Here is a 14,403-nt window from a genome sequence, read left to right as displayed (position 1 = left end):
CCCCTTCTGTGGGCGTGGAGCTGGGAGCAAAGTGGGGCCCACCCAGGGTGGGTGTGAGCCTCTTTCCCGTGAACTCAGGTCACGGCTGGCAGGGACACAGGTGAGGAGGCGAGCCTGCGGGAGCTTCTGGAAAGGGGGCTGGTGTCGAAATTTAGAAAAGCCTGTGTCTTAGGCTTGCAAAGTGCCAGACGCTTGGTGGCACTTTAAATGCTACAGATAAAAAGTGCGAGACTCTCCGGGTGGCAGGCGAGACGAGGGGTCAGGGAACTGGGCCTCTGAGGCTCAGACGCCAGGATAAAGAATAAAAACACCTTGGAGACCCCTGTGACCCGAGTGTGGGGGGAGAATGTCAATGCAGCCCAGCTGGCCGGGAGCTCAGAGCTCAGAGGCACGTGCTGGACAGGCACAGGGTCAGAGATTAAGGGCTCTCGGCCTCTTCAGAACCTCCGTGGTGCTGGGAGCTGGACAAAACCCTTCAGGGTCGAGGCCCAGTGGGAAATGTGGAGGCCCCATGGCTCAGACCAGAATCTGCTCCCTCATCCCTGATGGATGGTCACCAGTGGGTGGGGAGAGGCGGCCCTCTGCCCCTGTGTAATCAAATAAAAGGGGCTATCAGCCAGAAGGCAAGCCCCTCGTGGATGGGCATTCTTGTTCCTGGCATTTCAGGGCCTGTCTGGGCCTTGCACGTGGTTGGAGATCAGACCCGTGGACGGGGTGAAGGTCCCACGCTCAGCTACACAAGGGACAGGGACAGGACGTGGTGGCCACGCGATGCGCGCGTGCCTGCGTGTGCAAAATGTCTCTGCACTGTCCTGTCTGCATCTTTCTCTGCCTCTGACCCACTGGTGACATGACTGCCCCCTAGCGCTGTGCTTCTTCATGTCTCCTAGTGACACTATGTGTGCACCCTTTGGGGTCTCGCTCAGATTCCACCTTCCCTTGTCCGTCCAGTCCACGCCCGACCCCTTCCCCTGTCCCCACGGGTCCCTCTCTGGACTTGTCCTGCTGACCCCTCCTCACCACGAAGGTCTTCCTTGGTGACTAACCCTGTCCTGTCCCCTCTCTCTGGCTGGAAGGTTAGTGGCCACTTGGGGGCTTCACATCTCAATGTCCAGTCAGCTGCCACTCGGAGGGCATCGCTGTCTTGCCGGTGACCGTGCCCGAACCTGGGTGGGGGAGGTCTCATGATGTGGAGCTGGGGGCCTCGGAGGCCTCCCACCTGTTTAGACCCGGGGCACCTGCGTGTCCTTCTTCCTTACAGCCCGCCTCCTGGGAAATGGTACTTACAGAGCTTGAAGAGTTTCCTACATCTCTCGCTTCCTCTCTCTTTTCTGAGGCCCTGAGAGGAAGCCGCAGAAGCTGTGGCTGGCAGGGTCCCCCTGGGATGCCTGGGTGAAGGAGGAGGGGGTGGCGTGGAGTCTCAGCCAATTTGGAAAGCGCTGTGACCCAAGCACATTTTGCAGCACTAATGTCAAATTCTGCCATTCGGGCATGCCATTAGTGTGCACACTGCCACACAGTAATCCGCGACACAAAAGGCACAGCCTTCCCCACCCTGCCGGTGCTTAGAAACTAACAGCTCTAATGAGCAATGAGAGCTGAAATGAGAGAGATAGGGGGCAGGCCGCATCAGAGCAGGCTGCTGCTGCTCTTGGAGGAGGCTGACCCACTTCTTTTGGAGGTAAGGGGCCTTGTGGACCAGCCCACTGAAATGCCACTTGAATTAGCCACTGCTGCCTGCACAGGGGTCTCTTCGTTCTCACCTCTCCCTCGCTGCTCTGGGAGGGAGCCCTGTCAACAGGGCACACGGCTACTGACTTCGCTTTCCCCTGGGGCATCCTCGGTCCCTTCGCCCAGGGAACATTTTAGGGCCATAAGCCTCCCTGGGTCCAGCGGTCGGTCCCTTTGAACGAGACAGGTGAGGACAGTCTGAGGGAGAAGGTACAGGTGGCCGTGCCTTGCGCCGAGCCTCCCTTTTGTTCCTGCCTTTTTGATGGTGTGGGGAGTTCTTCAGCCAACAATAGATGTTTATGTACGTTTTCTTAGAGCCTATGTTTATTCGCAGCCTGCAAAGGGGAGACCGTGAGATTTATTCCAAAAGTGCAGTGAGTTAAAAGGGACAATTAGGGGAGCAGAAAGAGATATCGAGCATGGAGCTGTAAAGGATATTTTAATGCACAATCAAAGAGTTCTTGAGATATTTTCCAAGTCGACAGAAGGTATAAGAAAATTGGCCGATTACAAGCTGATAGTGGGGGATTGGTGACATGGGGTGGAGGAACGGGCTAAAGTCCTACGTAGAGGAAGGTGAGCCCAGAGAGCAGACTGGGAGGACATGAGCCAGAATGTAGGCACAGCCAGGTCAAGAGGCTCAACAATAGATGTTGGCCTAGACGCCACCAAAATGGGCACTCACCTCAGTCAATCAAAGAATATGGACAGAGAAAGGCTGGCATCCCCTGGGTCAGTGTGGAGTAGGGCCCTGCGGAGCTGGGTCCCAGAAGGGACCAGTAGGGACAACCTTGGGAGTGGTGGTGGTGAAAATATGACGAAAGATTTGCTGCTGCCTCCAGGGAGCCCTCCCAGCAAACGTGTCCTCTCCAACCCCCAGCCCTACATCTCATCCTCTGAGAAGCTTTCCTGGCCACCCCGGCCGGCCCTCTCGAACTCGCCCGCAGGCCTTCTGGAACTGCATTTGCCATGGTGGCAGAGTGCTGGGTGATTAGTTAGGTGACAAGTTAACATTTGCTTAATGGGATTCTTGGCTCCCTGGTAATGAACAGCACCTACCAGGAGAGAAAAGGGAAGATGCAGTCCGGGGGGAGGTTGGGGGTGGGGGTGGTTCTAGGGATTGCTGACGCTCAGCCAAAGCAGGCACAGGTAGACGTGGCCGCGGGGGTGTTGGGTGGCCACGCCTGGAAGCAAGGGAGGGGCTGAGGGCTGAGCCCCTCATTGATGGGAAAGGGGGGGGCACGGGAGATGAAGCGGCTGCGGGATACTTTCTGAGCTTGGAAGCAGCAGGTGTCTGGGAATGGGACTCCGGCCCAGGCAGATTTCCAGGGAGCGCTCCAGCTTGCTGGCACGAGGGAAGGATCTGGCTGAGCAGAAGAGGCAAGTTGGGATGATGAAACCCACTGTTGAGGAACATTGGCAAGCATGCCACAAGTGGGGACCGCGTGCCTGGAGAAACGCTGGGGGGTGGGGGGGTAGGGAAGAGGACTGCAGAGGGGGCCACACCTCCACTGCCGAGCAAATCCAAGTCCCTGAGTAGGATTCCCCCCAGCCTTCCCATTGCCAGTCTTGCCTCCCATGCCCCCCCACCCAGGGTTTCCAGCCCTTGACTCACAGCTCTTTGCTGATACCCCAAACCAGCATGGGGCTGCTGTGACCCTCCAGCCCTCTGCCTGAAATACTCCCCACACTCTTCTTTGGCCACCTCCTCATCCTCTGAGAGCCACGGGGTGTCACCTCCTCCTTGAAGTCCTCCTAGACTGTCCTCAGTTGACTTTCTCATGATTCGGGGCGCTAACAGAGGCACCAGTCTCATACCTGTTTCCACATCCAGATCCTGTGCTCCTAATAAGAGAGTCACATCTTCCCACTTCTATGTCCCCAGAGCCTAGGCCAATGGCTGGCACATGTAGGCCCTTGATCAGCACTTGTTGAATGAAAGGTAAGGAGCCAACTGAGCTCTGGGGTCAAGGGAAGAGCTTCTATGGAGAGCCACTGAGACCACCAGTGGCCACCCAGCCCCTCTCCCAGGCCACCCCCTAAAGCGGAGGACTGTGTGGCAGGAAGGGAGAGAGGGAGGAGGGGAGATGGTTCTCTCCCAGGGCGCAGGGAATGTGCTGAGCGAAGATGGTGGAGGGGCTGGCCCCATGGGGAACGAAGGAGGGGTGGCCTCAGCCCCTCGGAGGAGGACAGGATTCCTAGGGGCAAGAACCCACGTCACCCTTCCCTGAACCACCCAGGAGGGACGCTGCGTCTAGCCCTTGGCTTGTCAATTTGCTCTGGCGCTCTGGGCAATGGTGTCATCGTAACTGCGCAGCATGTGAGCCTCCAAGTGACAAGTGATGTCATCCACGATAGAGCTGCTTTTATTCCCTCTACCTCTTAGAGGAGAGAGCTGCTAAAAATATACCTGGCGTCCTGGGCCCCTCTGCCTTGCCTCTAACAACAGTCGGCAACCAGAGACCGTGCTGCACTTGACAGAAGTGGATCATTTAGAAAACATTAGCATTTCTCGTACTGACATTTCACTTTCATATTACAGGACTAAGTCTTTAAAAAAAAAAATTAATAAAGTGCTCGGACTCGATTTTCCCACTGAGGGCCTTTCTGTCTAAAGTTGGAAATGAAGTCAACAAAATAACAACATCCTCGGGTTCCAAGGGACAGCTGGGCCCTGACACCGGCCTGGGTAAGAGCAGGCAGGCCACCGGAGAGCGGACGATTTGTTCTGCCGTCACCGAACTCCCTTTAGTGCATGTTTCCAGCTTTGGACTGAGGAAGATTTGTTCAGCCAGGCCTGAAAACACAGCCCTCCCCTCTTTATCTGGAGAACTGCCTCCTTTCTCTGAAGCAAGAGAGGCAGGGACAGCCTCCAGACCCCGTCTGCTGCCGTCTGGGTTGGTCCCTAGCCTCCTGGAAACCCCAGTGGGCCCTGGGAACTGGCAGCTCCCTTCCAGGCACTCCTGAGCCCCCGAACAGTCAACAGCTCAGGTGCCGCAGGTGAGGCTCTTGGGCACAGGCCAGGAAGGATCCAGGACCGGCCTTCTCCAGGGAGAGCCACGGAGACTGGGCTGACCCAGCGCAGCCAGAGTGTAGGAAGTGAGTCATGTCTGTGAGGGCGAGGGAAGGACCATGGAACAGAGAAAAAGCGTGTGTGTGTGTGTGTGTGCGTGCTCGCACGCCTGTGCACATGTGCATCCCAGTGAGTCAGTGTGCCCCTGCCCGACACGGCTCCTCCCACCAACAAACGTGCTGTGCCTGGCCAGCCTCGCCCACCCCATCAAAATCTGGGATCTGCCACCATTTCAGGAATGCAGGGTTAGGAAATGAGAAACAGGGTTCTTGTCCAAGAGAAATTTTATTATTATTATTTTTCTCTCTTAATTGGATTCAGTGTTTCTTGTTCCTCACACACATCCTCTCTGGTGGGGAGTTCAGGTTTGTGGAAAGCTCAAAGGAGATTGTGTCTCCAGGGGCCCTGTCCGGCAGCATGGCCAGACTTGACCAGAGCCGCTGTCCCCTATTTGGGCTTGCCTGCTCCACTCCCTGCACGTCCCCATTCCTGACCCCTGAGTCTGGCCCCCCCCCCCCAACCTCTGCCCGTCCCTGGGCATCTTCAGAAGGGCCAGGAGGGATGGGGCCTCCGTTATGCAGAAGTGCCTGAGATGGTTCTTGAAATGCCCTCTTGTCCCCCTTCTGCTAAGGCCACCTGATGCTTTCCCTCCTGCCACCTATACAGGACCCTTGCTGGGATGGCCATCAAAGAGCCTCAAGGAAAAATTCAGCAGCTGAGCCATGTTGGAGGCCTGGGCTCATGCCCAGAGTCTCCCTGGCCTGTCCAGACCGTTGCTGGCAAAACGCTAGGCTGACGACACTGTCCAGCCTGTTGGGCTAACACTGTGGATGCTTCCTGCCCGTCAGCAAAAGAGACCCAAAGTCCCTTCCTTCCCCTTCTCCGTCAAGCCCGGCCCCCGGGCCTGGGTCCCTGATGTCCAATGAGCTGCTTCTCACTTCTCGCCCTGACGACAACAGCTAGCTAGTACGGTGGGGGTTATGGGATGCTCTGGGGCGGCAGCCGGACTTGTGTTGCATATAAAAACAAGGTGATGCTCTGAACATCTAAGAAGATTGGTCCCCTGAAGTGATTCTTGCTGCCTCCCCTTCTCCCTGACCCCTCCCACTGACCCTTTGCCCTAGGCCCTGGCAAGCCCAGGTTACACGGTGACTGTTGTTGCCAGGTTGGGATTCTAGACAAAAAATCCTGTGACTCTTTTCTTGCTAGAAATCACCAATACAATCCTTAGTTCAACAGATAATAGTTTTCCGTATAGTTTATAAACATGAGAAGACATACAGTCTGGTAGGGGAGTGGGGCGGGGCGGGGGGGGGGCCTGTGCATTTGTGTGTATATATATGTAGAGAGTGTGTATATATATAAGTGGAAGTAGTTATAAAACTGCACCTCCTGTGAGAGCCTCACTGCACTTGACGCAGTTCTAAATTTCAGCCTCTGATGATCTTTCCTTTGGTAATTGGTTCTTGGAGCCCAGCAGCTAGGCCTGGGTCTGCCAGGGTAGCCTGAGACGTCAGGAATGAGGCCTTACCCCCGAGGGAGGGACTGAGGGTTGGATTTAGGGCAGGCTGACTACGTGGCCTCAGGCAAGAGCCAAAATGCCACCTGCTCCTGTGCTCCCAGGTGGCTGGTGGAGCCAGCCTCTTGGGTGAGCCTCGTCTGTTCTCCTGAGTCCTGCTTCCTCCAGGAGTGGCGGGGGGCCCTTCAGACCTCTCCAACGACCGGGATTCCACAGAGCCCAGCTCCTGTGGGGCACCGTCCCATGGTTGCTAATGAAGGATTCACTTTGCGTGCTTTAACCGCCTTGCTGGATGGGTGCTGTCCATGGGTGCTCGGCAGGGCCTGGCCGGGACAGCAGGGTGTGATGCGCTAATCCCTTCCCACTTGGGGCTGTACACTTTGGGTTTATAATCCACCGGGCAGGGCCCAGACAGCAGCCAAAGGCTTTACCAGCCTTTGCCTGAAACCCAGCAGATCCTCCGCTTGTTAAAAAAAAGAAAAGAAATTCTGTTCCTTGGTGGACATTGGCAGTGCTGGGTGCTGGGGCCTCAGGTCCTCAGCGGAGAGTGACCACCAGCCCCAGTATCCAGGCCAGGAGCGAGGCTCCCAGGGCACGGCCCGAGGAGGCCTGCTGCACCCCGCTGGGGGCACGGATGGGGGTCCTGCGGGCACACTTGCCCTTCCGCTTGGGCCGCGCCGTGGGCATGATGTCAAAGCTGAACTTGTGCTGGTAGTCGGGGGCGTAGTCCTGCAGCTCGGGGGTCTGCTTCCCGGCGCCTGCCTTGGACACCTGGTTGCGATTCCTGTGGCTGGTGCAGTTCTTGCCGGGCTTCCTGTAGCCCGGCCGGGAGCCCGGCAGATGGCCGTGTGGGTGGCCCTTGTCCCTGGCGGGGCCGTGGGGCGGGTAGTGTTCCTTGCGGGCGGCCCTGTCGGTGGTGGTGAGCGTGTGTGACTTGATCTGGTGCGGGGACGCCGGCCCCGTGCAGTTCCGGAAGTCCTCGGCCCTCAGCAGCTTCAGGTCCTGGCCTTGCCGTGACTCGGGGGACACACAGGGGACAGCAGAGCTGGAGCCGCGGAACCTCCGCAGCCATTCCCACAGGGAGTGCGCCCGGCAGCCGCAGTCCCAAGCATTCCCGTTGAGGCGGAGGAACTCCAGGGCGGCCAGGGGCGCCAAGCAGTCGCCCTGCAGCTCGGAGAGACTGTTGTTGAAGAGAAAGAGGGTGGTCAGCCTGCGGAGGTCGTGGAAAGCCTTGTGGTGGACCCACCGCAGCTGGTTCTCGTGCAGCAGGAGCCGGTCCAGGTTCACCAGCCCCCGGAAAGTGTCCTGGCCCAGGCTCCACAGCTTGTTGCCATGGAGAAACAGGTGGCTGAGGTTGACCAGGTCCACAAAGATGTCGTCCTGGAGGTACTCGATGTGATTGTCCTGCAGGTAGAGGTACTGCAGGCTGTGCAGGCCACTGAATATGCCTGCCGGCAGGGCACTGAGCCCGCACTTATAGAGGTAGAGGGCGTGGAGCTTCACCAGGCCCTGGAAGGTCTCCGGGGCCAGCGTCCGCAGCTGCCGGTTGTCGCCAAGGTCCAGCTCCTCCAGGTGCACGAAGCCCTCGAAGGTGTTGGGGTCAATGTAGGTGATGTTGTTGGAGTAGATCCACAGGGTGACCATAGCGGGGCTGAAGTGGCCCTGCTGGAGGAGGGTGATGCGATTGTTCTGCAGGAAGATGCGTTCGCTATCCTCCGGGATGCCCTCGGGGATGGCGGCAAAGTTGTGCGCCTGGCAGCTGACCGTCATGGGTGCCGGGTAGCACACGCAGTCCCGCGGGCAGCCGCCGCCCAGGGGCAGCTCCCCGGCCAGCAGCAGCAGCAACAGTTCCACACAGCACCCTGGCGGGGAGACAGAGCACAGCCAGGTCAGGGTCGGCCGGGGGACGCGGGGGACAGACAGGGTGCGGGGCTGGTGGGTGTGCCACCCTCCCAGGCCAGGCTCTGTCCTGGCCTGCGCCGAACTCGGCAGTCTGGGACGGCAGTCCCCTGGGGGAGGCTCCAGATGGGAGGAAGGCAGGGCTCAAGCCCAAGCCAGGCCCGCACCTGGCGTGAGATAACACTGGGGCCCTGCACCTGTACTGGGGGTTCTATTCCCCAGCCTGGGCTGCCCGCCATCCTTAGTCCTGCCCCCTCAGGCTCTGTTAGCCCTGCGGGGGGTGGGGGGTGGGGGTCACAACCCCAGGCCACAGAAGCCAGCCTCTGGTTCCTGTTCCAGCTCTGTCACTCACTCGCTGTTATCCACATGAACAGATAGTGGGGCAGACTCCGGGTCTAGCAAAGTAAACATACGGAGGCCTGAGGAGTCTCTGTATTTATTCTCAATAACAAGGCAAGCATGCATGCACGATACCAAAGTTCATCTCAAAAGAGGTCTCATTTACCGTGCCTCCCGCATCCTCAAATATGTGACAAACTCTCTGGGCCTCAGTTTCTAAATAATACTAGTTGTCCCCTCCAGCGCCCTGAGGATGTACTAAGAGGACCCATGTGTGTGGACTGGGGGAGGCATCAGGGTGGCCAGGCTCTGCAACCCCCCCACCCCCCACCAGGAGCTAGCTGCTGCCCCCCATCAGGTCCACCTTCTGGCCTCTCCCCTCTCCCCACCTAAACTCCCAGGCTGTGGCTGCAAACCAGGCCTCGCCTCTCGACTGTCCCGAGCATTTCCTCTGTAGCTTCCCTCTAATTGGGCATTAATTAGGCATTCGTTAATGGATCCTTAAAATAATTTATTTTCGGATGTGTCCAGGCTGTGGTCGGATAATAGCCCCGTGCTCATTATTGGAGCAGCCTCATTATGGACGATCATCATTACCTGCCTTTTTCCAGGGTCGCAGCTGCCCCAGGCTGCCCGGCAGGCGCGCCGGCGTGGGAAAGACAGGCTCCAGGCTGGTAGAGCCCCACCCCGCAGGGCCCGGCAGCCACCTCATCCCCGCCTGGGTTGGCCTCTTGCCCGTCCCTTCCAGCTTGGCCAGTCGGGCCTCTGGGGAGAGGTCAGGGCTGCCGGCAGCTCAGCCGAGTCTCGCTGCCGTCAGCGATGCCCAGAGCATGTAGAAAGAACCTACCCTCCCGGCCGATCTCAGACCCGCCCCACTCCCAGCCTCACAGGGGCCACTGGGCCAGGCTCTGAGGCCCTGCTGCTGCCCTAGTCTGATGGTCAGGCTCAGGCAGGCCTAGCCACCACCCCCTCGTTCCTGGCAGAAATGGCATCGTAAATAAGTGACAGTTCCCAGCTGTTGGGAGTTATGGGCTCCCAGAGAGTGGCAGCTGCTTCCCGTCCCCCTGTAATCACCCGGCTTCCACCAAACGTTTCCAACATAAAAATCATCGCATATAATTTTGTTTTTGCATAATTGGGTTCGGTTGCGATTTCAGAGCAATTATGACCTCGGTGGCAGTGGTGGCGGTGGCAGTGCAGCTGTGAGGAACCTTCCTGGGCTGGGCTCCTGCGCTCCATGTGGCTCCTGCAGTGTCTTCAGTCACCACGACCATTGCACAGCCTGCAGGCTAAGCCTGAGGCTGGTGCCTCCGCAGCCTCAGTTTCCCTCTCTGTAACGTGGGTAGGAGATGATCGCTATGCTAGCCTGCCCCACGTGGAGGCTCGGGTCTGACCTCCAGGCCCCCCCACTCCCCACCTTGGTCTGGCGGGGGGGGTCCCAGCCCCGCAGGGGGAAGCAAGAGTGTGAGGGGACAGGAGCCTGGACCCCAAGCTTCAGCTGACTCTCGGGGAGCCTGCCCGATGCCTCGAGCCACCGAAAGCCAGGGCTGGGATGAAGGCCCAACTCACACTGTCTGCACCTTCCACAGAGACTGACACTCCCTTTCCCTACTCTCAGCTCGCACTCCTTACCCCTGGCCAGGCTGCTGTCTCCCAGGGACCCTGCCCCCGGGAAGCGGCCCCTGCCCCGCCGCTCGGTGGGGCGATCACAGTGCTCACTGTGCTGAAAGGGACCAGGCCACGGCCACGCACCTGTGGTTGTGGGACACACACTGCCACACCAGACCCTGGGGGCGGGGGGTGGGACTGCAAAGAAAGAGGCTTTTCCTGAAGTCTGGCAGCAGAGGGACACTCACTGTGGGGGGTAGGGGTAAGCTGTGGCAGGCTCAGCACTAATACCACTCGACATTTGTGCAGCTTATGAAGTTTACAAAGTGCTTCTGCTCGCGATGCTCTGATCCTCAGAATTACTGTGTGGTCGTAGGGGGTTCTCCTGCCCCCTGACCTGATGGGGGCAGACGACCCTTCTCCCTGCTGTTGTGGCTATGTCTCTGTGAGGCCCCTGGGCTGGGGTTCTCTCAAATGTCCCCAGAAAAGCTGGGGGACCCCATGGAGAGCCACACCCTTTCCTTAGACAGGTGCCCCAGGGAATGTTGGGGTACAGGGAAACCAGGCGGAGATCCCCATTTCGGGGAAAAGCCAAATGCCCCAAAATCCAGGCCGGGGCAGAGCGGCCAGCTTGTGAACACACTTTGGCAGGTGTGTTGGGTAAATGCAGGACCCAGGGCAGGAGCCACCCATTCCCTTCCTCCCAGAGGGTCCCAGAAGGAGGCAGGAGCCCCAGCCAACACTTGGAGCTGCTCTCCGTCCTTCAGTACTGCCCAGATGCCAGGGACCCAGGCCAGGGAAGCTGCCCTTGCACTACCCCTGCCCCCTTCCACTGGGTGCTGGGGTGGTTCTCAGCTGAGTCTGCTTCTCCACCCCGGAAGCTGGTCACATCTCCAAGGCCCCAGACTAGCCCTCCCAGACAAGCTCACCCATCTCTGGCACCCCTGCCTGAGCCGGCGGGTGCCCTGGGTCTGGATCATCACCCTGCTGCGTTTCTTTCCAGGCAGGAGCTACAGCTTCTCCTGTGCCCCCTCCGTGTGCTGGTGGGAGCCCCAACCCACTGATTGCCTGATTAATGTACTAACACCGAGGCCGGTGCCTTTGCCGTGCATTTTAAGACTGCAAATTAGCAGCCATGTAAGTCTCTGAGGAGGAGCCTTGCGCCCCCTCCCATCTGCTTCCTCAGCCCCCTCCTGGGTGCGGCAGGGGTTGCTCTGCCTGAGGGGGCTGAAGAAAGCCAGGCTGGGCTCCCCCTTCCTCAGGCTCTCCTCCTTCAGCTCTCCTCCAGGGGCATGCACCCGGACTCCCAAAGCTCCTGGCCACCCCCCCCCCCCACACACACATCTGAGCTCACCTGAGGCTCCTCTGCCTCATTCATTCCTTCCTCCATTCAATATTTGCCTCAAGTCCTGGAATGTCCAATGTGATAGGGCAAGAAGGAGCCCAGGGGTGAGCCGGGGTGAGTCCTCCTGGGTTCATTAGCAGATAGGAGGTCTCACAATACCAGGCAGTCTGACCAGGTGCCGGGGCCCAGAGCAGGTGCTAATGTGTGTGTGTGTGTGTGTGTGTGTGTAAGAAGCTCAGGAAACGTCCCTGCCGCCCCTACACCACCTCCTCCACTAAGCCCTCTGCTCCCCTGCCAGTATAGAGGATACACAGTAGAGATTCTATTGTTTGCAAGTTCTCCTTCCTCCAAACCCCAAAACCCTTCACCCGCTGGGCAGCGGGTGAGTGGCCTGAGCATGGTCAGCACCTCACCCAGTCTATTCGGCAGCCCCAGATGTGCTTATGCATGTCCCTGTGGGGCTGGACCTAGCGGGGTGGGTGGGAAGGGCATAACAGGAAGAAGGCACAGTGTGTACAAAGGCACTGAGGTATGGAAACCGGCAGTGTGCCCACATCTTACCCCAGTCCCCCTCAATCAGCCCCCAAGTAGCCAGAGATCCCAAAGAAGCTGTAACACCAGCCCTGCTAGGCTGGGGAAACCCAGGCCTGGGGAGGCCAGAGAGGTCCCCATTGGAACCAGCACTGACAGGACCCCTGCTCCCGTCCCAGGCCAGATGTCTAGAAATGTCTAGAATGGCAGGGGTCCTCAGCTTCCCCCCCAGGAAGGGAGCTAACCAATGAGGACCCACTCCTAAACATGCACCAGGTTCTTTACATGGAAGCCCCATACTACCACACCACTGCAGAGGAAATGAGGCACCCGCAGAGAAGTGGCCACACAGCTGGTGAAGAGGGTGGGAGAGCAGGCCTCACGCCCCTGACCTCAAATCCAGGAGCTCCAAGTTGCATGGGGCAGGCAGGGCAGCCTCATCTGACCTGAGTCAGACCTCATCAGACCTCCCCCTGACCTTAGTCTGCAACCTGCTGGCACCAAAGCGGCCACCTCTGTCGACACTCACGCAGGGACAGCCCCATGGGCTGGAATCCCCCCAAGGCCCCCAGGCAGGTCCCTAGGGGCTCTCTGAGCCTCAGAGACTTGTCAGCCATGTGGCCTATCCTTCCGGCTCCACAGCCCGCCCTCCCTCTGCACAGGGCCAGGCATCCCTTCCCTCCTGCCCGGGCCTTGCCAGCTGCTCTTCTCTAAGCCAATCGATGCTAACCAAATGGCTCTGCCGGTCAGATAACAGCCTCGGGCCAGGCTGGCTGTGCTCACAGAGCGACTGGCGCCCCAGGCCACTTGGCACTGTCCCCGCATGCCGCACCCAAGTGCAGGCCACTTCCTATAGCGCCCCCGCCCGGCCCAGCCCCGGAGACGAGGCAGCCAGCCTGGGCAGAGCAGGGCTTCCCTTCGCAGGCCCCCCCTGCAGATGCCTGTAATCCACCTGCCTCCCCATCTCTCCGTCCATCCCACACAATCTGTCCGAAGGTGAGCCGCCGTTCCCCGGCCCCCCAGGCCTCCTCCACGCGCATCTTCTCCGTCTCAGGTGAAGGCGGCTCCTTCATTCTGGCAGCTGGGGTGAGAACCTCAGAGTCACGCCGACTCCTCTCTCTCACCTCACACCCAGTCTGCCGAGAGCCCTGTGGGCTCAGCTTCAGGACATACCCAGAACCCACCCTCGTCTCCCGGCCACCACCCCAGCCGGGGCCGCCATCATCTCTTGCCTGGCCCATCGCCATAGTCTCCTGCGTGGTCCCCGGGCTCCCACCCTTGCCCCTACATCTCCACTGACACAGCAGCGGAAGTCTGAGTCAGAGCACGTGGCGCCTCTGATCAAACCCCCTTGGCCCCAACGTGCTCAGTAAGACCTTCTAGTCCTCACTAGGGCCCTGGCCGCCGCCTCTCCTCCCTCCCCCAGCCTTTTCTTCTCCCTCTTTTCACGTGCTGGGCACGTCCTGCCTCCAGCCTTTTGCTGCTCTCTCCTTCTGGAGCACTGCCCATGCTCCAGGATACCTGTGGGGCCCCTGCCCTCACCCCAACTTTGGGGTCTCTCACAGAGTCACTTTCTCGGTCAGACCTTCCTTAGCAGCCTGTCTTATTTATTTTTTACGTTTTTTTAGAGAGAGACACCACAAGCTGGGGAGAGGGGGAGAAGGGTAGAGGGAGAGAGAGAGAGAGAGAGGAAGAGAGAGAATCCCAAGCAGGTTCCATGCTCAGCCTGGAGCCCGATACGGGGCTTGATCCCACGACCCTGGGATCACCACCCAAGGTGAAATCAAGTCGATTGCTCAGCTGACTGAGCCACCCAGGCACATCCCCAGCAGCCTATTTTAAATGGTCTCCTTCAGTTTAATTTTCCTCCCTAACATTTATGTTCTTCTAATAAAGTACATCATTTATTTATTTCTCTTGTTCCTTTTCTGTCCCCTCCCACTGACAGTGATTTTGTCTGGTATGTTCCCTGCTGTGCCCTAGGGCCTAAAACGGTGCCTAGAACACAGTCATGTCTGTCTTTCTTTCTTTCTCTTTCTTTCTTTCTTTCTTTCTTTCATGTATGTTTGTTTATTTATTAATTTACTTATTTATTTTTGAGAAAGACAGAGAGTGAGCAGGGGAGGGGCAGAGAGAGGGGGAGACATAGAATCTGAAACAGGCTCCAGGCTCTGAGCTGTCAGCACAGAGCCCGACACAGGGCTTGAACCCACAGACCTTGAGATCATGACCCGAGCCAAAGTCGGATGCTTAGCCAACTGAACCACCCAGGAGCCCTGCTATGTGTTTCTTTTAAGAAGAAAACCCTACGGGGCTCCTGGGTGGCTCAGTTGGTTGGGCATCAGAGTTCGCTCAGGT

At 58.5% G+C, this 14,403-nt stretch overlaps 1 protein-coding gene across 1 annotated transcript; it reads right to left on the bottom strand.

Annotated features, from left to right (window-relative positions):
* Positions 1 to 5,076: 5,076 nt before the first annotated feature.
* RTN4RL1 (reticulon 4 receptor like 1) lies at positions 5,077 to 13,118 on the bottom strand. The gene is made up of 3 exons (XM_032591205.1): positions 12,998 to 13,118; positions 9,159 to 9,326; positions 5,077 to 8,332 (listed from the first exon to the last, which is right to left on the bottom strand). The coding sequence occupies exons 1-3, from the start codon at positions 13,116 to 13,118 to the stop codon at positions 6,861 to 6,863; spliced, it is 1,761 nt and encodes a 586-aa protein (XP_032447096.1). The 3' UTR covers positions 5,077 to 6,860.
* Positions 13,119 to 14,403: the final 1,285 nt, after the last annotated feature.

The sequence above is a fragment of the Lynx canadensis genome, chromosome E1 (genome assembly GCF_007474595.2).
Source record: "Lynx canadensis isolate LIC74 chromosome E1, mLynCan4.pri.v2, whole genome shotgun sequence".
NCBI classification, from domain to species: domain Eukaryota; kingdom Metazoa; phylum Chordata; class Mammalia; order Carnivora; family Felidae; genus Lynx; species Lynx canadensis.
This window is presented reverse-complemented; position numbering and strand designations above follow the sequence as displayed.